The sequence below is a fragment of the Eptesicus fuscus genome, chromosome 12 (genome assembly GCF_027574615.1).
Source record: "Eptesicus fuscus isolate TK198812 chromosome 12, DD_ASM_mEF_20220401, whole genome shotgun sequence".
Classification (NCBI taxonomy): domain Eukaryota; kingdom Metazoa; phylum Chordata; class Mammalia; order Chiroptera; family Vespertilionidae; genus Eptesicus; species Eptesicus fuscus.
Window position 1 is genome coordinate 31,755,948 of NC_072484.1, and position 25,662 is coordinate 31,781,609.

The 25,662-nt window shown below is 46.1% G+C and overlaps 1 protein-coding gene across 1 annotated transcript; it reads left to right on the forward strand.

Annotated features, from left to right (window-relative positions):
• The first annotated feature begins 326 nt into the window (after window positions 1-326).
• Window positions 327-22,842, forward strand: C12H20orf96 (chromosome 12 C20orf96 homolog). The gene is made up of 11 exons (XM_028144646.2): window positions 327-521; window positions 813-846; window positions 1,712-1,829; window positions 12,474-12,577; window positions 17,115-17,273; window positions 19,589-19,688; window positions 20,602-20,759; window positions 20,841-20,942; window positions 21,081-21,167; window positions 21,838-21,956; window positions 22,559-22,842. The coding sequence occupies exons 1-11, from the start codon at window positions 502-504 to the stop codon at window positions 22,617-22,619; spliced, it is 1,062 nt and encodes a 353-aa protein (XP_028000447.2). The 5' UTR covers window positions 327-501; the 3' UTR covers window positions 22,620-22,842.
• The last annotated feature ends 2,820 nt before the right edge of the window (window positions 22,843-25,662 follow it).

Below are 25,662 nucleotides of genomic sequence, written 5' to 3' on the forward strand. Positions count from 1 at the left end.
GGAGGGAGGCAAGTGGGTGAGTAAATAAGGGGATGTGAACTTTTGAGTTTACTGATCCCAAGATTTTCTTAGTGAAATAGGAAGCAAATTCAAGAGTAAGGATTTGTTCCTTCCTTCCTTCCCTTCCTTTCCATTCCCTTAAAAAAAAAAAAAAGGATGAAGAAGGAAGTAATGGAGGTTTGATGAGAGTGAAAATATGACATCATTCTTTAGGCTGTTGGACGAGGCCAGCTGAGGGATATTTGAAACCAAGTTGAAAAGAATGTGTGGAGAGCTACATTTTGCCCTGCGAGATTAGTCCCTCTAGGCACTCCGTAGTCTGCGTCCGTTTCCTTGGAGACGCAGACCCAGATGAAGCGTCTAGTCTCTAAGGGAAGTCTGAGCGGCCTGAGTTACCACGCGATCCACGCTGGGACTAGGCAGTTGGAGAAGACGAATAAATAGGCATCCCAAGAGATCGGTGCCCCACGGACCCCCCCGGCTCTTCTTCCATTTCCCCCAATGGCGCATGTCTTTCCAAAGTAGGTGAAAGGAGTAACGCGAGGTGGTGAAGTGCGCATGCATTTGCCTCCCGCCCCCGCTGGGGGGTTCTCCGCGGTCTTTGGGGCCCCCCCGCCCCCCTCTTCGCCCACATCTCCCTGGCCCCGCCTCTCCCTGGCGCTCTCTGGGTTCTGGCTTGGCTGCGCCCCTAGGAAACTGCGGTTTCGGATTCGAGACCCCACGCCTGTTTCCTGTTTGCTGTTTGCATCCCATGGGTTGGAACGATGGAAGGCCTTTCCCGCCCTAACTCTTTTCTGACCTACCTACTCTAGGAGTCGCTCTACAACCCACAAGTTCCAGCCTCTGGTGAGTACGAGGCGGGTGGGGGTAGGGGTGGGGTTGGGGGAGGAAAGGGGTGGGGGTAAGGTGAAGGAGGAGGGGGAAGGTTCGCTGATCCGGAGCCTGCAGCCCTCCTGCTCTCCATTCCGCTGAAGCGACAGTCCTAGGTGGTGGAGTCCTGAGATCTGAATCCCAGGCCCTGCTGTGTCACACATTTGCTGTGGGACCGCGGCACGCCTTTGAACCTCAGTTTTCTTACCACCTGATCAGAATGTAAGGGTGTGGGTATGTTATGCTGCTCTCTCTCTTTTTTTTTAATCTGTGATTCTATTCTGGTTTCCTTTGGGTCCTTTTCATGCCTTCTGTTTCTCACACTTCTTAGCACCTCGCAGCCTGCATGTGCTTAGTAAATTCAGGCTGGCTGATAAAAGAGCGATAGCTGACATTTATGGAGCACTTACCACATGCTTTACACATCTCTCTCAGAATTCTCACACCAACCTATGGAGGTAGGTTTATCACTAGATCCAGGTTACAGATGAGAAAATTGAGGCTCAGAGAGGTAAAGTCACTTGCTCAAGGTCACTGATATCTATAAGGGGTGAAGCTGGAATTTTTTTAAAGATATATATTTTTATTGATTTTGGAGAGGAAGGGAGAGGGAGAAGGAGAGAAACATCAATGATGAGAGAGAATTACTGGTCAGTTGCCTCCTGCATGCCCCCTACTGGGGATGGAGCCCACAACCTGGGCATGTACCCTTAACCAGAATCGAACCTGTTACCCTTAAGTCTGCAGGCCAACTCTCTATCCACTAAGCCAAACCAGTTAGGGCTGAAGCTGGAATCTGAACCCATGAGGCTGTGTGACTGATTTTGTTTTTTTCTGGTAGGATTATGTTCCATGGCAGCGGTCCAAACATAAAATCAAGCCATCCACTGTGCTTCCAGTCCTGCATACCAGTGGCCGTAAGAAAAACAAAATGAAGACTTGGATTAGTGACCAGCCAGGTGAGCAGAGGCACTTTGGGCTGGTGTGGGAGTTGGGGATCGGATAGAGTGAATGCCCTTGGCCCTTGGCGACTCCATTTATTTTCGGGGAGGCTCACTGCTTTATATCTAATATATGTCAAAGGACATTTGTGCATCTGGGCAGGAGGAGGTAATCTTTTCTACATCATTATTTAGGGGCCTAGACTCCTTTAGCCTTGTGGCTATAACATTTTGTAAGGCCTTAAAGTTCTCTGCTGGATACTTCTGCATCCAGCTGGCAGAGCTGGAGCAGAGAGAAAGCAAGAATATGGATGATTTTGTGGGCAATTTTTTTTTCCCAGGCCCCAGACTTTAAGTGACACAATATCACTTCCAGTCAGTAGCCATAACTCAGTCATCTGACCACTCCTAACTACAAAGGAAGATGGGAAATGTAGCCCAGCTGTGTGTCCAGGAGGAAAAGAAAATAGGGTTTGGTGAATTCAGGGTCATCTCTGCTACATCATTGTCATGCCTTCCAGGGGAGTTCTGAGGCCTTGGCTAGGCAGACATGGCTTCAGATCTTGACTCTGCCTTTTACTCTCTTGGGAAAATCATTTATTCCTCCGTGCTTACCTGATAGGATGGTTGTGAGAATTAAATGATATGATCTCTTTAAAGCATTGTTGCTCAACCTTGCCAAACTCAACATTCCTTTTAATAACAAATATTTTGTAATATTCCTTTAGTCTCCTGAAATAAATTTCATAGATAATATAACCTACCTACATATATAACAAAGAAATAATATAATACCCTAACTATAAAGAATAAGTAAAAGTATTTTAAAGTTTAATAATGTATTTCAATATGTAAATGCTCAGGTTGGACTCCACTAGAAGATATGATAAAGTCATCAGAAGCTTACTTATAGATGTACAGCAAGCATGTCAAACTCAAAGGCTAACACGGGCCAAATAAACAAGGTTTAAGTTTATGTGGGCCACAAAAAAACAGAAGCTTCAATTTTTGTAGAAACATAGGATTATTTCGATAGAGACATGCTGAATACAAAGGGCTGAAATAAATGAGTAATCGTTAACATAAAATAATAGAAAATTTTAATAAAAATTAATATTTTTTCTTCAACATTAACTTACCAGACACTGAATAACTGCACAAATTAATAAGCGTAATGCAAGTAAACCTATTCTTCTTGTTCCTCGAAAGGGAAATATTTTCTGTTGCGCACACCAAATAAGTTAGTCCAAGACTAATGACGTGGCAATCGGCTGCCAAAATATTTGCTGCTAGTATTAGTGGAGAGAAATGGTGCACCTGCATGTAAGGCGCTTAAGAGAAATGAGTGCAACACGATTATAGTAATCAGTCATCAGCGAATGTTGTATTTCGTTATTAATAATTATGTATAATAAGATATTGTAAAAAATAAGTTACAAAATTTTTATTAAAAAGGTTCTTACATACCGTTATATTGGCTGGGCTGCAAAAATACTTGTGGGCCGCATGCAGCCCGTGGGCTGCAAGTTTGACATGCTTGATGTAGAGAGTCCTGGTGAATGTAACAGTTGCAAAGGCAGACTGACATGTGGTAGGAAACTGGGACTCTAATACCAGGGGGATTTTCATTGCTGCCATGATTTACAAAGTGGTACCCATCTTTTGGTAAATTCCAAACAAAACAAAGCATGATCTTTCTTTTGATTGTAGCTGCTTCCTTGGAAAATTCCGCATTATAGTAAACCTCTGCAAAATATTCTCTCTCTCTCTCTCTCTCTCTCTCTCTCTCTCTCTCTCTCTCTGTCAATTCTCACCTGAGGATATTTTCCATTGATTTTTAGAGAGAGTGGAAGGGAGTGGGGGAGACAGAGAAACATTGATGTGAAAGAGACACATTGATTGGTTGCCTCCGGCTTGTGCCCAGATTGGGGTTGGGGATAGAGCCTGCAACCAAGGTACATGCCCTTGACTGGAATTGAACCTGGGACCCCTCAGTCTGCAGGCCACTACTTTATCCAGTGAGCCAAACCGGCCTGGGTGCAAAATATTCTTTGTGTTTATATGTGACCCACAGTCAGGTTCTGGGATCAAACCATTATAAATAGCGTTTTCACCTACATCAATATCTGTTAGGACTTTGGAAAGTCAGGTAGAACATAGGAGAATTCTGTGTTCTATGGGGCTGTCCTGTTTGGGGGATGTCTAGCATCCCTGGCTCCCACCCACAGATGCCAGTTGGGCCCCCCGATATTTGTGAAAACTCTGCCCAGGTACCTAGAACACCCCTTTTGAGAGTCATTGATGTAAAGTGATGAGCTTAAGGCCTGGTGGTGGTGATAGAATTTTTGTCTAGAGCCCTAGACTCTATTCAGACAGCATCTTTATTTTATTTTTATTTAAAAATATATTTTTATTGATTTCAGAGAGGAAGGGAGAGGGAAAGAGAGATAGAAACATCAATGATGAGAGGGAATCACTGACCGGCTGCCTCCTGCATGCCCCCTACTGGCGGTCAAGCCTGAAACCCAGGCATGTGCCCTTGGCTGGAGTCGAACCTGGGACCATTCAGTCCATAGGCCGATGCTCTATCCACTGAGCCAAACCAGCTAGGGCTCAGACAGCATCTTTAATGAAACTCTTGTCCTTTTCCTTCACTGAGAAGCCAGTGAGGTATATAACAGACACAACCACAACAAGAACAAGCGTAATTAACATATGTCAAGCACTTACTACATGTCAGGTACTGTTCTCAGCACTTTATAAGTATCACTTCATTTAATCTTCCAAAGAAACCTGTGAGGAGGGTGCTGTTATTATCATCTCCTCTTACAGATGAGGCACAGACAGGTGTAGTTCCCAAGGTCACTCAGGAGGGGCATAGCCAGGCTGTGATATTTGACAATTTGACTTTAGGACCCACAGTCTTTTTTTCTTTTTTTTTTGTTAATCCTCACCTGAGGATATTTTTCCATTGATTTTTAGGGAGAGTGGAAGGGAGAGGGAAAGACAGAGAGAAACATCGATGTGAGAGAGACACATTGATTGGTTGCCTCCTGCATGTGCCCCAACCAGGGCTCGGGCTGGGGAAGAGCCTGCAACCGAGGTATATGTCCTTGACCGGAATCGAACCCGGGATCCTTCTGTCTGCAATCCGATGCTCTATCCACTGAGCCAAACTGGCCAGGGCAGGACTCACAGTCTTAACCATGCATCTATAGCTGGAGAGGGTGTGGGCCCTGGAGAAATACAGACCGGAGTTGGTGTTCCAGTTTCCCTTCTTGCTGGCAGTTCCATCTAAGTTACCTGTCACAACCTCAGTTTCCTTCCCTGTGGAAATGGGCACAAAGATTCCTGTCCTATGCAAGTGAAACAAACTGTATAAATAATGCTAAAAATAGCTACCATTTGCTGAGGATTTATTTTGTGTCAGGCTCTGTAGTAGAGGCCTCATTCATTCATTCACTCATTCATTCATATATTCATTCAGCAGCAGCTTTTCAGAGCCCCCGTGTGCCTGGCATTGTTCTGAGTGTTGTTGACTCCTGGTGAAGGAGACAGATTGGGTTTCTAGTCACTAAGAGCTCATGGTTCCAATCTCAAACATGTAACTACACAACACTTTATACTTGAGATAGAAGGAGATCATCATCTCATTCACTCCTTACAATGACTGGAGATGATGTTATCACCATTTTACAGATGAGGAAACTCAAGCTTAGGTTGGTAACATGTTCTGTGCAAAGTCGTGTCCTTGACGACAGTTTTGTGTACTCAAGAGAAATCAATCATCTCTACCAAGATGGAGTAGCCCTGTTCCTTTCTATTCCTCCCTTTTACAACTAAAACATGTTGGATATAACACACAAACAGAAAGACTCTGAAAACTGGAAAGAAGAAGGTGGGCTGTTAGGGTGGTGAGCGTACACAATCATCTGGCGTAACAATGAATATGTGGAAACCAAATTTAAAACAACACATTTACAATCACTCTAAAGAAAATGATTTTCCTGGCCTGCATAGGCATCGCTCAGTGGTTGAGCGTTGACCTGTGAGCCAGGAGGTCACATTTCGATTCCTGGTCAGGGCATATGCCTGGGTCACAGGCTCGATCCCTGATCCCCAGTGTGGGGCATGCAGAAGGCAGCTGATCAATGATCCTCTCTCATCATTGGTATTTCTATCTCTCTCTCCCTCTCTGAAATCAATTAAAAAAAAAAGGAAAAGATATTTAGGTATAAAATTAACAAAACATATATAGGATCTGTATGCTGAAAATTACATAATGCTGGTGAAAGAAATCAAAGAACTAAGTGAATAGAGAGACATACCCTGTTCATGGATTGGAAGACTAACCATAGCAAAGATGTCAATTTTCCCCAAATTGATGTATAAGTTTAATACAGTTCCTATCAAAATTCCAGCAATGTTTTATAGACAAAGACAAGTTTATTTTAAAATTTATATAGGAAAGCAAGGCCCTAGAATAGATAAGACAATTTTGAAAAAGGAACAATAGCATGGGAAGAATCAGTTTACATGATTTTAAGGCCAACTATATACAGCTATAATAATAAAGACAGCATATCATTGGCAGAGAGACACATAGGTCAATGGAACAGAATAGAGAAACCAGAAATAGAGGCACACACATATGCCCAACTGATTTTTTTGTTTGTTTTGTTAATCCTCACCTGAGGATATTTTTTCCATTGATTTTTAGAGAGAGTGGAAGGGAGGGAGCAAGTGGGAGAGGGGGAGAGAGAGAGAGAGAGAGAGAGAGAGAGAGAGAGAGAGAGAGAGAGAGAGAGAGAGAGAATCATTGATGTGAGAGACACACATCAATTGTTGCTTCCCACATGAGCCCTGACCAGGATCAGGGATTGAACCTGCAACCCAGGTACTGCCCTTGACCAGGAACCTTTGACCTTTCACTGCTTGGGCAGACACTCCAACCATTGAGCAACATTGGCCAGGACCCAACTGATTTTTGGCAAAGGTGCAAAAGCAATTCAGTGGAAGAAAGAAAGCCTTTTCCACAAATGGTGCTGGAGCAATTGGACATCCATAGACAAAAAAGGAACCTCAATTTAAGTCTCACAACTTACACAAAAATTAACTCGAAATGTGAATGTAAAATGAAATAAAAATTAAATGTGAAAGTGTAAAGCTTTTAGAAAAAAATCATAGTTAGAAAAATCTTTGAGCCAAGTAAAGAGTTCCTAAACTTTGCACAGACAGCTTGATCTATAAAAGAAAAATGAAATAATTGATAAATTTGGCTTCATAAAAAACACACCCTTTCGTTCTGTGAGAGACTTTGTTAAGAGGATGAAAAGACAAGCTTTAGACTCGGAGAAAATATTGCCAACCACATATCTGACAAAGGACTGCTATGTAGACTATATCAAGAATTCTTCAAATTCAACAGAAAAACAATTCAGTTAGAAAATGGGTAAAAGACATAAAGAGACATTTTACTGAAGAGGATATACAGATGATAAAACACATGAAAAGATGCTCAATATCATTATCCATTAGGAATATGCAAATTAAACTACAAAGGGATGTTCCTGCATACCTATCAGAATGACTAAAATGAAAAATGGTGATAACACTAAATGCTGGCAAAGGGGAGAAACTATATTATGCATTCATTGCTAGAGGGACGGTAAAATGGTGCAGCCATTCTGGAAAAGAATATAGCAGTTTCTAATGAAACTAAATAACCCAGCAATTGCACTCTTGCATATTTATTCCAGAGAAATGAAAACTTACCGTACATGAATGTTTCATAGCAGCCTTATTTATAATACTCCCAAACTAGAAACAACCCAGATATCTTTCAATGGATGAATAATGGTTAAACAATCTATGGTCCATCCATACCATAGAATACCAGTCAGTAATGAAAAGGAAAGAACTATTGATACATTCAATGATTTGGCTGAATCTCCAAAGAATTTTGCTGGGAAAAAAAAAAAAAGAAAAGCTAATCCCAGATACATACCATATGATTCCATTTATATGACGTTCTGGAATGACAAAATTGTGGAAATGCAGAACAAATTAGTGATTGGTAGCAGTTAGGGACAGATGGGAGAGGATGGTAAGGTGAGGGAAGTGGGCGTGAGTGATCCTGTGGTTAGGGAACTATTCTTTATCTTGTCCTTTAAAAAAAAAGTTTTTACTGATTTCAGAGAGGAAGGAAGAGGGAGATAGAAACATCAGTGATGACAGGGAATCATTGATTGGCTGCCTCCTACGTGCCCCACACTGGGGATTGAGTCCACAACCTGGGCATGTGCCCTGACTGGGAATTGAACCGTGACATCTTGGTTCATAGGTCGATGCTCAACCACTGTGCCACGCTGGCTGGGTTATCTTGCACTTCCTTTTTATTTTTTTTTCCTGTTTAATCTTGCCCTTCTTAATGTTAATATCCTGATTGTGATATTGTTTTTAGTTTTGCAAAATGCTACCATTGTGAGAAACTGAGTTAAGGGTACATAGGATTTCTCTGTATTCTTAAAACTGCATGTAACCTGAACTTATCTCAAAATAAAAAGTTTAATTAAGCTCTAGCTGGTTATTCTCAGTGGATAGAGCGTCAGACCGAGGACCAAAGGGTCCCAGGTTCGATTCCGGTCAAGGGCACATACCTTGGTTGCAGGCTTCTCCCCTGCCCGGGCCCTGGCAACCAATCAACGTGTTTCTCTCACTTGGATATTTCTCTCTGTCTTTCCCTCTCTCTTCCACTCTCTCTAAAAATCAATGGGAAAATATCCTTGGGTGAGGATTACAAGAAAAAGTTTAATTAAAAAGAAAAGATAAATCAGGGCTGCTACCATTGATGAAAAGAAATACCCATTATTAAAGCTACAGATCTTTTTAAGTACTTAAGTTCAATTTACAAATCTCATTATTTTTATAAATACTTATAAGGGGAATTTTAGAACTTGGTTAATTAAATTCCCCTATGTCCTTTAAGTCCCATTAAAAAATTTAGTATATTTTCATTTCTAAATAGTTTACTTATCTGATTAACAAAAACCATTGGGTATTTAAACAATTTTTGTATGTCTAATAAATAAATTGCTAAATATGGGTAATCTTATGTTTTTTATATATACATATATTTTTTATTGATTTCAGAGAGGAAAGGAGAGAGAGAGATAGAAACATCAATGATGAGAGAGAATCATTGATTGGCTGCCTTCTGCATGTCCTCTACTGGGGCAGGGGATTGAGCCCGCAACCCAGTCATGTGCCCTTGGTCGGAATCGAACCTGGAACCCTTTAGTCCGAAGGCTGATGCTCTATCCACTGAGCCACACCAGCTAGGGCATCATCATTGATGTTTCTATCTCTCTTTTCCTCTCCTTTCCTTTCTGAAATCAATAAAAATCTATTTAAAGCAAAACAAAACAATAATTACTACTAATAAAGTAGAAAAATCAGTGACAGGCAGCTGCTATCGTGAGTGGTAGCTACCTGGCTGGGTATTATCATGACAAGCAACTACAAGTGCCAGAGTATGTAGCAAGCTAGACTGTGTCGCAACACAGCTACACACATGGCCATTTCCATGATAGGTAATAAGGGACAAAACACAATATGGTCTCGAATGGAAAGAGCCTAATTATTATTTTTAAATATATATTTGTATTTATTTTTATTTTTATTCAGAGAGGAAGGGAGAGGGAGAGAGAGATGGAAACATCAATGATGAGAGAGAATCATGATCCGCTGCCCCTTGCAAGCCCCACACTGGGGATCGAGCCCACAACGCTGACCAGGAATCGAACCATGACCTCTTGGTTCATAGGTTGATGCCCAGTCACTGAGCCATGATGGCTGGGTGAGCCTAATTGTTTTTTAACCCCATATTTATTTACTTACGTTATATTTACTATGTCAATGCCTAGCAAAAAGTTTGTAGGAAAATGCAAAAAAAACACACACAAAAAAAAACAACAAAGAGTCCCCTAAAATCTGGAGGAGTTGGAAGCAGAGTTAGAGGCCAAGGTGACCCCTGTCCAACCCGTCCCTGACAGGTGGGCACCAGACCTGTACGGGAACTGCTGCAGGGACGGGAGCCTGCCACCCACCAGGGCCTGCCCTCACGTGCGCAGCCCATTCTGCGTATAGACAGCCCTGTGATTAGAAGGATCTTTATTTTATTGAGACCAAATTATCATTCCCTGTAATTATGACCTGTGGTTCATGATTTGCCTTAAGTGTATACATTCAGCTGGTCCTTACTTAGCCAAGGATTAGCCCCTGAGGGACCTGAAAACCGGATTGGGTGATTTTCCTGAAAAAACACAGAGAATGACTATGCTATGAAAAAAAAAAAAAAAAAGAACAATAAAACAATATACTGTACTAAAAGTTATGTGAGTGTGGTCTCTCTCAAAATATTGACCCTTCTTCTTGTGATAATGTGAGATGATACAATACCTATGTGATGAAGGGTAGCGAGGTGTGCCGAAACCGGTTTGGCTCAGTGGATAGAGCGTCAGCCTTCGGACTGAAGGGTCCCAGGTTCGATTCCGGTCAAGGGCATGTACCTAGGTTGCGGGCACATCCCCAGTAGGGGCTGTGCAGGAGGCAGCTGATCGATGTTTCTCTCTCATTGATGTTTCTAGCTCTCTATCCCTCTCTCTTCCTCTCTGTAAAAAAACCAATAAAATATATTAAAAAAAAAAAAAAGGGTAGCGAGGTGAGTGAAGTAGGCCTTTTGAGGTAGCATTCATTAGGCTACTACTGACCTGATGATGTCAGACGGATGATCATTGAGCCACGATGATGTCATGTCTTCCACCCCCAACTTAATGCCTTTCCCATCCTGACTAAGTTAGCATGCCCTGTGGCTGTACCTTGTGCAGTCTGAGGTGCGACAGCAAAGCTAGCAGATTTATTTTTTCTTCTTCACCATTTCATGGATAGAAGATGCGTTGTTATCATAGACCTTAGCAACCTCAGCATACGATTTTTTTTCTTTCCTTGTTGAGAATTTTCACCTAAAGGAAGCACTACATGGCTTCTCTTTGGCACATCTGAATTGGCAGCGTCACTTCTAGTGCTGTGGGGCCATTGTTAAGGAAAGTAAGGATGACTTGAACACAAGCACTGTGATACCTCCACGGTGGACCTGATAGCCCGGATGGCTGCTAAGCATCTACCAGGCAGGGAGCATATACAGCGTGGAGATGCTAGGCAGAAGGCTGCTTCTCGCCCTGGGCGGGATGGTCTGGATGGCGTGAGGTTTCATCACGCTTCTCAGAATAGTGGACACTTTAAAACGTATGAGTTGTTTATTTCTGGAATTTGCCGTTATGTATTTTTGGACCCTTGTTGACTGTGACTAACAAACTACAGGAAGTTAAACCATGGATGGCGGGGGGTCTGGGAGGAGGTGGATACTGTACAGATAATTCCTAACGTTCACACTAAATTATTTTAACTTACTTCATCACTTCAGTACTTAATATTAAGCTCTCCCAGGGTGAGGGTATTGATTCATTAAAGAAGGAATATTTTTCTGAAGTGAACTGTGTTGCACGGAGGCAGGGGCTCTGGTAGGGGCTGCAGCATTCCGGTGACTTGTCTCCTGCCCTGCGTGCAGGACATGCTGAGAGGACATGGTGACTCTAAGGACGTGTCCTCCACGTGTCTTATTTTTTATTTTTAATTTTTTAAAAATGTATTTTATTGATTTTTTACAGAAAGGAAGGGAGAGGGATAGAGAGTCAGAAACATCGATGGGAGAGAAACATCAGTCAGCTGCCTCCTGCACACCTCCTACTGGGGATGTGCCCGCAACCAAGGTACATGCCCTTGACTGGAATCGAACCTGGGACCCTTCAGTCCGCAGGCCGACACTCTATCTACTGAGCCAAACCAGTTAGGGCCACGTGTCTTATTTTGATCAGAATTATTTTCCTATATTCCTTTTCTGGCAGGACCACACAGCTTAAAGGTATTTCACAGACAGCCAGTTGGAGTTTTGTGTAGCTTCTGTGCTGATGGCTTGGTCCTGATCCCAATTCTCAGGTCATTATAATAATAGCAGTGACAGCTAATAATGTGTATTCAGTACTCAATGAATGTTAGGCACTATTCCAAACACTTTAAAATGTAGTAACTTATTTCATTTCCATGACAACCCTATCAGGTAGGCATGATGATGATTTCTGTTTCACAGATGGGGCCACTGAGGGACAGAGAGATCGTGATTCATGCCCAAGGTCACACAGCTGATATAAGGCAGAGCCTGGATTCAAACCCAGGCTGTCTGGCTCATTAGTTCTTGCTCTTGACCCTTACCCTGTTTGAGCTTGCCACTGGCCAGGTTGGTGGGAGAGATTGGGGGCACATGGCTGTTTCCTGTTCCTCTCTCCCCGCTCTGTTCGTACCCACAGTCACTGGGTATGTGGAAGTTCCCTGGGCTTCTCCATCCCTTATATCAAGGCCCAGAGTGGGACTTGGGAGCTTACTGAGGGATATGAATTTCATCCTTTGTCTCACTGTCACACATTATAAAGTTGTCAGTGGCTAGGGCTGGGGCTTGGACCATCTTTCATGGATGGTGCATTCCTTGGGACCTGACCCAGGCCTGCTTATACCCTTCAACTCTCTCTGCCCTGTACCATGCCCTAGGGTATTCCAAGTCTACCACGTTGATGACATGCCAGCTGAGGAATCCACAAGACCTGTGCAAAGGGAAGTTGGACTCTGGGAAGAACAAGTTCCGGCTAATGAGGGTATTTGGAGAATCCTCCCAAGGTGCTGGGGCCCAGGGCAGGGACATGGGGATGGCGGCAGCAAACACGCACTGAGCACTTGTGGAAAACAATCCGAATCCCTTTTCATTTCAGTGTGTTAGGGACGCAATCTGTGGCTTACTCATTTACAAATTCCCCGTAAATTCCTTTCATGGAATACACTGCATTTTGAAACAAGGCTTAGAAGCTTACTATTAATTTTTCTACATCAGCTGACACAATTTTGGATAATGAATTTTCTCATCACCCATTGTTTTATATGGTTTGGGACAATGTGTCAAAGTATTTGGAATGACTAAAAGAAGGAGGGGGCTTTCATGTCTATAGCAAGAAGTAAAATACTAAGTACTGTAAGTACTATCAAATACGATAGAAGAATTCTTAACTTCTCCAGGAAAGTGTTCAATAGCTCAATGAGCAATGACTGCTATATAAAGAAATAGGGGGAAATGTATTTGCTTTGAAACCTTTTTGCCCCTTTAACCTTCAATTTTGCAAAATGATTTAGAGGCCGCCCAGCATTCTTAAAGGAGGAACTCATATTTCTGATGTTATTTTTATCCTGACTTTAGAAGGGTTCATGTATTTTTGTTTGATAAAAATTATGAACTTGGACAATTTGGCTCTAAAACCTGTGCTACCAATTTCTGATACTGTCTCTTGTAGTCATTCATTTGTTTACTTAGTCAACAAATATTCATGGAACACCTGTGTGCCAAGCCCTGTTCTGAGTGTGGGGATTCACCAGGGGTGTGGCCTCTGACATTAGGTAGCTCACATTCTACTGGGGGAGACAGACAATGAACAAGACAAATACGTAATGCTAGAGGCCCAGTCACGAAATTCATGCACAGGTAGGGTCCCTAGCCCTGCCAGCTGCTGGCCGAGGCCTCCCTTCCCTGGCTGCCGGCCAGGGCCTTTCTTCGTTACGCGCCGCCCTCTGGTGGTCAGTGCACACCATAGTGAGCGATCAAACTCCCAGTTGGTCAAACTCCCAAGGGGACACTTTGCATATTAGGCTTTTATATATATATAGATGTGTGGTGATGCTAACTGCTATGAAGAGGCATAAAGATAAGGTTTGGGGGTTAGAGAGGCACAGAGGAGGGAGTGACTGTGACTGTTTCAGATGGGGTGGTCAGGGAAGGCTGCTAAGGTGGTAAGATCTGAGGGAAGAAGGTTCCAGGTAGAGGAACCTCAGTGCAGGGGCCCTGAGGTTGGTGTGAGGTCAGTGTGGCTGGAGCAGTTGATGCCCTTGACCTGAATCGAACCTGCAACCCTTCAGTCTGTGGGCCAAAGCTCTAACCACTGAACCAAACTGGCTAGGGCGATAAATGAATGTTAAAAACCCAGAGAATAGGTCCTCATCAGTGTATTCAACCCATACCTCTGGAGATCTTGGTAATGTCCCATGTGCTGGCTGTGACATTTTATTTATTTTTATTTTTTAAATACATTTTTTATTGATTTCAGAGAGGATGGGAGAGGGAGATAGGAACATCAACAATGAGAAAGAATCATTGACCGGCTGCCTTCTGCACGCCCTACACTGGGGATCGAGCCCTCAACCCGGGCATGTGCCCTTGACTGTAATCGAACCCCGGAACCCTTCAGACCGTAGGCCTGTGATCTATCCACTGAGCCAAACAGCTAGGGCTGGCTGTGATGTTTTAGTGGGGGACACAGGAAACAAGGTAATAAGAAAAATATCTGTTACGTTGATTGGTGATAAGTCCTAGGGCAGTGGTCGGCAAACTGCGGCTCATGTGGCTTGCGAGCCGCGGTTTGCCGCTCTGTTGACTAATGAGTTTGCCGACCACTGACGTAGACTCTCGATTCCAATAATTACAGGCTGTTGTTGTTCCTTGTGATTAAGCCCCTATCCCAGTGGTCAGCAAACTCATTCGTCAACAGAGCCGCAGTTTACCGACCACTGTCCTAGGGGAAAAATACATTGGAAAAGGGGAGACATAATTATAAACTATAATTAGTAATTACAGATTGGAGTAAGGCTCAGGAAGGATGCAGAGAAGGGTTTCTACTCTAGATCTGGTGGTCAGAGAAAATCCATTTCTAGGGCAGAGGTCTATCGTGTGTCTAAATCACTGGGAGTCCTAGCCAGTTTGGCTCAGTGGGTAGAGCGTCGGCCTGAAGTGGGACGTGTTAAAAGTAAGATTCCTGGTGCCAACCCCAGTGATGCTGGCTTAGTGGACCTGAGACTTGGAGACTGGCATTTTTCACAAGATGCTCTGGTCCTTGTGGGCCATATTTGGATATTTTGGTGTGGAGATGTGGAGGCAGGATAGTGGAGTGGGCCCTGGCTGGTGTTCTCAATGGTTAGAGCATTGGTGCTTGGGTTTGATTCCCGGTTAAGGGCACATAGTGCGGTTGCAGGATCATCCCTGGCCCTGGTCGTGGCATGTGCGGGAGGCAGCCAATCGATGTATCTCTCTCACATCAGTGTTGCTCTCTCTGCCTCTCCATCCCTTCCTTACATTCTCTAAAAATCAATGGAAGAACTATACTCAGATGAGGAGTAAGAACAACAAAAAGATTGTGGAGTGGTTAGGAGCCCAACTTCAAGGATAATAGCTCTGCTATGTGTGACCTTGGGTAACTTACTGAACCTCTCTGACTCTCAGTTTCTGCTTCTATAAAGTGGGACTAATAATAGTGCCAAGTGAGATAGTGTGTATAACGTGATTAATATAGTTTTGGGCACATAATAAGTACATAGGTTTGCCCTATTACTCTATTTAAAAAAAATACATTTTATTGATTTTTTACAGAGAGGAAGGGAGAGGAAGAGGGATAGAGAGTTAGAAACATCGATGAGAGAAACATTGATCAGCTGCCTCCTGCACACTCCCTACTGGGGATGTGCCCGCAACCAAGGTACATGCCCTTGACTGGAATTGAACCTGGGACCCTTCAGTCCGCAGGCCGACTCTCTATTCATTGAGCAAACCGGTTAGGGCTGCCCTATTACTCTTATTATTATCTGAGGAATATGAAAGCTGAGGACTAGTAACGAATGGGGGTTCTAGCAAAGGACAGAGAAATAAGGAAAAAGAGAAGGAACGAAGCAGTGGGCACATAGGTATGGCAGAGGTGGAGGGTTAGAGCCGGTGAGAATAGTATCAGCTCCTGTTCACTGAGTGCACGCTGAGTATGTGAGACTTGCCACTAAATGGTTTGATTGTGAATATGATCTCGCTGATTTTTTTTACAGCAGCTCTCTGAGTGGGTAGTAGTTATCTATGTTTGAAATCATAGTGGGGCTCTGGGTGTCTAATTTGCCTGGTTTCCCTTAGGTGGTAAGTGCCAGAGCTGGGATTTTTGTTGTTAATCTTTACTTGAGGATATTTTCCATTGATTTTTAGATAGAGTGGAAGGGAGGGGAGAGAGAGAAAGAGAGTGAGAGCGACAGCGAGAGAAACATTGATGTGAGAGTCACATTGCTTGGTTGCCTCCTGCAGGAGCCCTGACTGGGGGGCCAGAAATAGAACCTGCAACCCAGGTATGTGCCCTTGACCGGGAATCAAATCCAAGACCCTTCGGTGTGTGGGCTGTTATACTCTAACCACTGAGAAACTCTGGCTAGGGCCAGAGCTGGGATTTGAAGCAAGGTATGTCTTGGCCTAACATCCACGTCTTCATCACTTTGAGGTTCAGCCACGCCTTGCAGCTTTAAGCCCATTCAGTTCCTTGTCTTAGTGTAGTGAAAAGACTGGCATAGTCAGAAGTCTGCCTTCCCAGTTCCGGTGACCCCACTTCCTGGCTGTGTGACTTTGGGCAAGTCACTTAACCTGTCTGAGCTTACACCTATCAGTAAAATAGAGTTAGTAAACATAGGGCTGTTAGAGGATGAACTGATACCGTGTGCCATGTACCAAGTGAGGCACAATGTGCAACCCATAGTAGGTCCTCAACAATTGTTATTGCTGTTCTTATTGTGATTATTGTACTTGCTGGGGGTGACTTAAGCTCTTATACCCTCATTGTTTCCCCAGGGGCAGTGTATGAAATGAGAGATTACTCGGTTCAGCTGCCTGATGAAAAATGTTAGCAATCATCATCCACTCTGCCTCCCTGCTTCTCCAGACATGGCCCATTACCTCTGCCACCTCTTTACCTACCTGGGGCATTTTCTATTATAATTATTACTACTATATTTCATTGATTTTAGGAAGCTACTGATAATAAACCGCACCTTTATTTTATTTATTCACTAATAAAATACTTGTCAATTAGGTTGAGACAGGCATCAACTGTAAGATGCATTCCCAGTTCAGAGAAGTAAAATTATGGGAAAATGGCTATTTCAGAATGGATGAAATAGTTGGCTGTGCTGTGTGACCCGCTGACAATGGGGAACCGCCTCCCAGCATGGGTCGCATTTACCAGTCGAGGCCACTAGGGGGCAAGCGTGGGACCGGAGGGAAGTGGTCCCTAGGCTCAGGGATGCGCAGGCCGCCCCGCCCAACGCAGCACCACCTCCTCCCTCCGCCCACAGACGTTGCTCAGGAGCCGGCGAACCTCACTCCAGGAGCTCTGCAAGCAGGAGGACTTTCTCATCAAGCTCAATCAAGACCTGATCAAGACCATCAAGGACATGGAAGACAGCTCAGCCCTGAAAACACGCGGGATGCTGCAGCAGCAGGACATCTTTGGGGTGAGGCTCCACCTTGGCCCTGCAGCCCCGCCTCTGCCCTCTTAGCCTCGGTCCCGCCCACCATGCCGCCCTCGTGAGCGCTTTGGCGCCCTCTCCTGGTCTCCTGGCCGGTTGCACAGCTGCTGCTTCCATCTGGAAGATATATCTCTTACACACTTGGCCCCACCTACCAGGGCTTTGGAATCAGACCTGGATGGGGGGCTCATCCTAACGTCAGTACTTATTAGCTGAGAGACTTTGAGTTAACCTCTGAGTGGTGTAAAATAGGGCTCAATAGCACCCATTCGAAGGGGTGGTTGGGGTGTACTAGGTACACACCCAGCAGATGTGCAGGAGAAAGTAGCTGCTGTCATCACCAGCACCAAATACTTACACAGTGCAATACTAAGTGCCTTGTGTATTCTCAAGTAGCCTTACAACAACCCTGTGGGCTGGGTATTATTATTATCTTTATTTTACATATGAAGAAATAGAAACATAGGCTAGGTGACTTGGTCAAGGTCAGTTTAAGGTCACCCAGCTAGCAGGATCTGTGTTCCTTCCACCAGCTGTGATTACCACTCTCATCCACTGGTGGCACTTCCGCTCCATGGGTTAAGAGTGAGTGGCTTTGCAGAGAGCCCAGGGAATGTCCTCAGCCTCCTTCGGAGAGGCTAGGTAAGCTGCGGTGAGAGGCTGAAAGTTCACAGGAGACCCAGGAATTCAGGATGAAGAAGAGTCAGAGAAAATGGTTTAATGGAGAAGTGATTCTCCTCTCTGACTGCCGTCTGCCCAGGGGGAAGAGGGAATGGGCTCATCTGAGCCTGTGAGATGAAGAGAAAATCAAGTCTTGTGAACTCGGTTGGTCTGCTCAGGCTGCCGTAACGAAATACCGCAGACCAGGTGGCTTAAACAGCCAGAATGTATTTCCTCATGGTTCTAGAGGCTGGAAGTGTAAGATCAAGATGCCAGCGGGGTTGATGTCTGGTGAAGTCTCTCTCCTGGGGGTGTAGACGGCTGTCTTGCTGTGTTCTCACATGGCCTTTTCTCTGTGCTCACATGGAGTGAGAGAGGTCTCTGGCATCTTTTCCTCTTCTTATAAGGATACTAGTCCCATTGGGTTAGGTCCCCACCCTTTTGTTCATTTATCCTTAATTACTTTCCTAAAGGCCTTATCTCCAAATACAGTCACATTAGGGATTAGGGCTTCACTTTATGAGTTGGGGGTGGGGTGGGGTGGAGATACACAATCAATCTATAACAGAGACCAAGGACATATGCAGGTATTCGGCCCAAGGAAACTTAGTAGAATGTTCTCCATTCCTAAAGTCATTGTCCCTCCTATGTCATGGATTGATTAATACATTTTTTACATTAATTTTACATTAATTAATACATTTCCCTGAGTACTTGGGAAACAGTGATCAGTGGACCCTCTTGTCCATCTCAAGCTCTCATTCTAGTGGGGTCCCAGGCAGTTAGAAAGCCATTTGTGTGTACTTAGGGGGATGAGGGACTCAGAGCTTAGTGGATCTCTGTAACCCAGACCTGGGAGAATCGGGAGGGCTTCCTGGAGGAAGTGGTGCTTGGATTGAAACATGCAGACATAGGCATTCACTGGTAGAGAGCAGAAAAGTGTCCCAGGCAGAGGAAATGGGAATAAACAGCCTGGGGTGAGAAGGAGCATAGCCAACTCAAGGAGCCACATGTTGCTTAGTATGGCTAGACAGTAAGATGTGAGGAAGGGATCAGGGAGAGAGGACGTTGGCCTAGGCCGGGGGGAGGAGGGCTTTGCCAGACAAGGTAAGGGGGTTGGGCCTTATTTACAGGGCCAAGGGGAGCCAATGGACAGTTCTAAATAGGAGAGGGACAAGGTCACTGTTTTTTAAAGGAAGATCATCCTGACTGCTGTGTGGAGCATCACTCAAAGGAGAGGACCAGTTAGGGGTAGCTGTTGTCATATTTCAGACAGGAGTTGGAGAAAACTTAAGATAGTGGCAGCAGGGATGGAGAGAAGGGCGTGGCTGTGAGCGCTGTTTGGGGTATAAAAGCCTTACCACTTGGTGACGTTATGAGTGAGAGAGGGGAGTAGAGGCTGATGCCTGGGTTTGGGCCCGTGTACCTGGGTGTGTGGTAGGGCCGTTGGCTGATTGGGTGGTAGGAAAGGGGAACGTTGGGAGGGGTAGGGTAGTAGGTGACTGCTTTCTAGCCTTGGAAAGGTTCCTGGGCCTGGGAGTGGGACTGGGTTTGAGGACTCCTCGGAGGCAGTGCTGAATTCCCTGAGAGGCCGTGCTCCTGGGGCTGGGGGAGGCGAGCTAACCCCACCGCTCCCACAGACCATCATCAACAGCTTGGGGTACTCAAACAAGAAGAAGCTGCAGCAGATGACGTGTGAGCTGCAGGAGTGGAAGGAGAAGGAGGAATCCAAGATGAGCTGTAAGAATCCAAGAGGCAAACTCCTTGATCCTCCCCTGGCCCTCTGGGGAGGTCAGCTGCAGGGCACTCCCCTTGTGCCTGCTGTTCTGGAACCAGCAGGCCCATCATCTCCCTTCTTAGGCAGATGGAACTGTTACCATCCAGAGCTAATAGCTTGCTCATGGAGCGTTTAGCATGTCCAGGTCCCATGTGTCTTCATTTCTATGAGCGCACTCTCAGTCATTACAACTACCTGTGAGGGAGGGAATATTCTCCCATTTTACAGATGAGGAAACAGAGGCTAAGAGAATTGAAGGAGCCTGCCGAAGGTTATACAGCTAGGAGCCAGAATCCAATCTGGGCCTGCCTGTTTCCTGCCAAGTTCGCTGTGGGAGTTGGGGCCTGGGCCAGGTCCCAGGTCTCCCGGTCTCTCTCCTGCTGAGCCTGTGGCTTCATTCCCCTGAGCAGACTAGAAGCTCTCTCAGCAGAGGGACGGTGTGGTGTGTCAGAAAGCATCAGATAGTGGGGATCCCCTCCCAGGAGGACGGCAGGATGGACTTTGTCTTAATCCCACTGTGGCTGTGTCTCGGGAGCCAGTGTTGCCCCATCTCCCTGGGCTTGTGTTGTAGGTGTGAGTACGAGGAGACGGAAGTCCAGGGAGGGAGGTCTTGGTGAGGGTCACACAGCAAGCTGCTGATAGAGCTGGGACTAGTCTCGGGATTGCACCAGCTTAGTTTCTCTTTCCTGCCCTGTGTTGCTTCTTCAGTGGGTGAAAGAGTCTCTGGGGCCTTAGCTTGTCACCACCTCCCAGTCTTGCGTGAGTTCGCTTCAGCCCAGAACCCAACCTGTTGGCCAGGGAGAGCTTTGCCTCCTGGAATCCTGGGAGGGGTCCTTGAGGGAGGATCCTGTCTCCTGTTCCCCCTGACTTCTCCAGACCTGAAGCAGCAGGTGGAGCAGCTGAATGACAAGATCAAGATGATCCAGGAGGAAGTGAATTTCCTGAGCACTTACATGGACCATGAGTATCCTGTCAAGGTGGTCCAGATTGCCAACCTTGTACACCAGCTGGAGCAGGTGAAGGACAACCAGCAGGTGGGTGAGCCCCTGGCTTTGCCCTGATAGGACCAGGGGAGAGGCAGGGCCAGTGGCCAACCTGCTCCTGCTGCCCCCCAGGATGAGCTGGATGACTTTAATAAGATACGCAAAATGGTCCTGGAGTCTTTGTCTGATCAGATTCAGAAGAAGAGACAAAAGCTCCTGCGCTCTCTGGTGGCGGTGAGTAGCCAGCTCCGGCACCGGCCCTGCTTCCTTTCCCATCCTCTGCCTCCAGGCCCCCTGCGCCCCCACCAGCCTCTCGCGTGCGCTGCTGCCCAGGAAGAGGCACGTGGGGACCAGACTCTCCTTCATTCACAGAAAGCCCAGCACCCCAGGCAGGCAGTTCTTCTGCAGAAGACCCGGGGAAACCAGAGCATGGTGAAGTACACGGACAAGTACAGAGAGGTGAGGGGGCCAGGACGGGATGGTCCCCCTGAGGGAGCAGAGGGGTGGGCAGTCCCCAGCACCTGTGGGAGACAAGCTTGTCCTGGCCTGGTGCTCAGGAGTCTTGGACTCTGGATTGGCCTTTCTCCTTGCCAGTGCCATTACTGTCACTTGGTACTCATCTGAGAAGGGGATTTGTGGTGGCCTAGGCCTTGCCTCAGAAACCAGCATCACTGGGCACGACCCATTAGCAACATCACCAAGCATTGCCCACTCAACCACATTTTACTGTCACCAGCCACCCCTGTCTTCACCCCTTAATTCTTATCATTGACCCTCTCTCATTACCAGCGTTAATGAACGTCACCATCACCACCCTTTTGTGTTAATTTTCATTACCTCCACCATCTCCGTCAGCCCTCATTAATCCTCATTATCAAGCACTGCCCTCTGCTCTGCAACCTGTATCCATTCTCCATGGTCCCCTCACCTTTCTCAGGACCATCAAACATGGTCACTAATTTGTGAGCCAGCCCTGCCCTGCCAGAGAAGCCCCTCTCTGGAGTCCCGAAGTCCCTGGGACAAAGCCCAGGCCATTTCCCTAAATGTCTTTACTCCGCACCCATTTTGCCCTTTCCTACCTTTGGTTGGGGTCGTATGGATTCTGAGTTTCCCCTGCTGTCCCTCTCAGTTTATCAACCAGTTTGAGGAGGAAATTCCCAAATTAAGGGCCGAGGTGGAACAGCTCCAAGTCCAGACCCAGGAACCCCGAGAGATTGCGTTTGCAGACGTTCTGCTTCGGAGGCCCAAGTATGTGATCATTTTGCAGCTTCTCAGACTAGATGGGAGCCCCTGCCTCTTGCTACTGTGTGGAAGGAATAATGCCTGTCACTGACGAGCGTTTACTTACGAGCATGCCAGCCTTACCATTTGTTCCTGCCAGTGACTGAGGTCGGAATTATTACCCTCCTTTGATCGAGGAAACTCAGGCCCACCTGGTGTCTGTCACATAGTGAGTCCTTGTTACATAGGTGCCAACAGGAGGAACGAGGGTCTGAGAGGGCAAGTAGGAGGCTCAAGGTGACACAGAGCCAGGTTTCCAGAGGAGTCATCTGACTTCGAAGAGTGCTCGCCCTGAGGGGCCCCAGCATCTCAGAGCTGAGTTCCTGCTCCCTCTTGACCTTAGACTTCTGTAGGGGAGCATCAGTCCTGTCAAACCCATTCCTTTTTCACTTTTGAGTGTTTGTGTGTGTGCATTCTTACTCGGTTGGGCTGCGAGGTTACAGATGGGGCTCCCCAAATAAGTACCCGTGTTCTCAAGAGCAGGGCTCCCCTGAGGACATGCTTCCCCATCCTACAACTCTGGCGCCCCTAGTTGGCCTCTCACACCTCTCGTTGCTCTTCCTTACCAGGTGCACCCCAGACATGGACGTCACCCTCAACATCCCTGTGGAAGAGCGGCTACCCTTCTAGATGGCAGGGCCATGGCCAGCCTCCCCTCCCTGCTCTCTTCCCCACACCTGGAGCCTGAGTTGTCTCCTTCCAAGACCATATTCCCATTGGTACCCTCCTCGTCTGCCTCTCCTTTCCTCCTGCAGTCCTTTTGGTTTGGGGCTACCACTTGGGCCAGGTGGGAATTTCCAGTCAAGCCCACCATTTCCGCTTACCAATAAAGCTGGATCTGCATTTGCTCTTTGCCAGTGCCTGGGGGAATGGGCTTTGTCTTAATATGAGGGCAGCTGTGCTGGCTGCATCTGGGGCTCAAAACTTCTCAAGAAATGCCAGACTGACCCCCAGCTTGAATCTCCGTGGCTCTGTGGCTCCAGGCCGCCCCCTTCCTGGTTCAGTGGAAGCCCAGGTTCCCTCCCAATTTGTGCCCAGTCCTGTTAGGACCAGTGCCAGGGTGAGTTTAATACACTTGGAAACTTGCTGGGCCTTCACTGACAAATGAGCCCCAATAAAGCTAAGCGTAACGAAAAGGCCATACAGTGACAGTTCCTGGTCATGGTCACTGTGGCTGAATCCCACCATTGTAGGTGCGGAGGGGGGTGAGAGAGAAGGGGGTGGGGAGGAGGGAGTTGCCCACGGGTTAGCAGGAGTGTAGGTCTGGGTGACAGCACTTGGCAGGGAGGGACCAGCCCACATACATTTGAGGATATTTCTCCTGTGTGTCCATTTTAAGCTACTCTGCCCATGATTCACTATCCACACCATATAGTTACCGCCACCTCCTGTGAAAGTTCATCATTATTAGCTTTGAGTTGGCTCTTATATCCGTGGAATTTTGGCAAAGTTTCTGCCTTAGGCAAATTAGGATTATCAGGATTCCAAATCAGCATATTTGGGATCATGGGGGTGGGGGTGGGGCACTAGATAATGAAAGGATCCCATCCTGTTATCTATCCTTAGTTGTCCAGCATCCTTTATTGGAGCATTGGAGGGCGGCAGGAATGAGAACGGGTGTATAGGGATGTGGAGGAGGAGGAGGAGGGGGAAATCAACTTGCTGTTGCCTTTAATGGCAAGAACAGGTGTCTCCAGAGCACTTTGCAAAGGTGTAGAATGTCCCAAAGGTGGAAAATTTAGCATAATAAAGGTTGTAGGCAGGCATGACCCAGGCAGTATTAGATGACCAGGCATTATTTTTAAATTTTAGTAGGGGATGTTTGAAAAGCCTATTCTGGCATTGGGGCCAGCTAATCGAGTAAATGTAAGTTTCTCGTTCTAAGGCCAATTTCTGGTATCGTGAAGTTCCTTGATCTAAATCTGGTTTAGGACACCAGTAGGAATTAGGAGGCTTTGGTATGGTCCTGGGCAGCAGAGTCACAGTGTCCTGGTTATGCCCATGTTGTGTGTAGACTTTGGTGTGGGCATACCGAGTATAACCAGAAGATGGCAGTAAAGGGCTAATAAAATGAACCTATCAACAACTTTAAGGCCTGGCCCCGGGGAATGGATCCCCAGCTTTTAAATCTCCAGTGTATTTTTATTGTAGAGTTCACAATTGGAGAAGATCCTTTTGGCCATTAGTGTGTGAATGGGAGGCCATTGTTTTGCTCCTATTGCTATTCCTTGCTTCCTGTCCACCTGAGCTGGCCAGCCTCCAGCCTCCTCTCACCAGTCTCCTGTCCCTATTTCTTAGTCCAAGGAGCCTTCCTTACTCTGCCAGACGAGCTCCTTTCCTGCTCAGCCTTTGCAGTGGCTGGTCCCCTGCTCTGAAGACTGTTCTCCAGGTCTTCGTGCAGCCGAGTCACCATGCCCTCCGAGTTCAAGTTTCCTTTCTCAGGGAGGTCTTGCTTGACCATTTCTTTTCTTAAAAATATATTTTTATTGATTTCAGAGAGGAAGGGAGAAGGAGAGAGAGAGAGAGAAACATCCGTGATGAGAGAGAATCATTGATTGGCTGCCTCCTGCATGAACCCCAATCTGGACATATGCCCTGACTGGGAATCAAACCATGACCTCCTGGTTCATAGATCAATGCTCAGCCACAACTGGCTGGGTTGTCTTTTCATTTTGTTGATGGTTTCTTTTGCTGTGCAAAAACCTTTTAGTTTGATGTAGTCCCATTTGTTTATTTTTTCTTTTGATTCCCTTGCCTGAGGAAGAATATCAGAAAAAATACTGCACCCTAGCCAGTTTGGCTCAGTGGATAAAGCATCAGCCTGTGGACTGAAAGGCCGTGGGTTCAGTTCCGGTCAAGGGCACATACCTTGGTTGCAGGCTCCTCCCTGGCCCGGGTTCTGGTTGGGGTCTGTGCAGGAGGCAACCAATCGATGTGTTTCTCTCACATCGATATTTCTCTCTGTGTTTCCCTCTCTCTGAAAAATCAATGGGAAACTATCCTCAGGTAGGGGGGTGAGGGCATGTGCGGGAGTGGGGTGGGGGAGGGCAATGGGGGATATAGACACATCCATTGGTTGCCTCCTGCACTAGCCCCCACCAGGGCCCGGGCCAGGGAGGAGCCTGCAACCAAGGTATGTGCCCTTGACTGGAATCGAACTTGGGACCCTTTGGTCTTCAGGCTGATGCTCTATCCACTGAGCCAAACTGGCTAGAGCTAGGTTGGAGAAACTTATGGCCTTGATTGTGGTGATGGTTTCACGGGTGTGTACTTATCTCCAAACCCATCAAGTTGTATACATTAAATACCTACAGCTTTTTGTATGTCAATTATACCTCAATACAGTGATTTTAAGAAAAGGGAACTGATAAGTGCCATGGGGAAAAGGCAGAGTAGGGGTCCTGACTTAAGTCTTTGTAATTTTTACATGTAAGTTCATAATGAATCAATTTTTAAAAATTTTGTGGTACATGCTTTTTTAAAAAAAATATGTTTTATTGATTTTTTACAGAGAGGAAGGAAGAGGGATAGAGAGTTAGAAACATCGATCAGCTGCCTCTTGCACACCCCCTTCTGGGGAAGTGCCCACAACCAAGGTACATGCCCTTGACTGGACTCGAACCTGGGACCTTTCAGTCCACAGGCTGACACTCTATCCACTGAGCCAAACCAG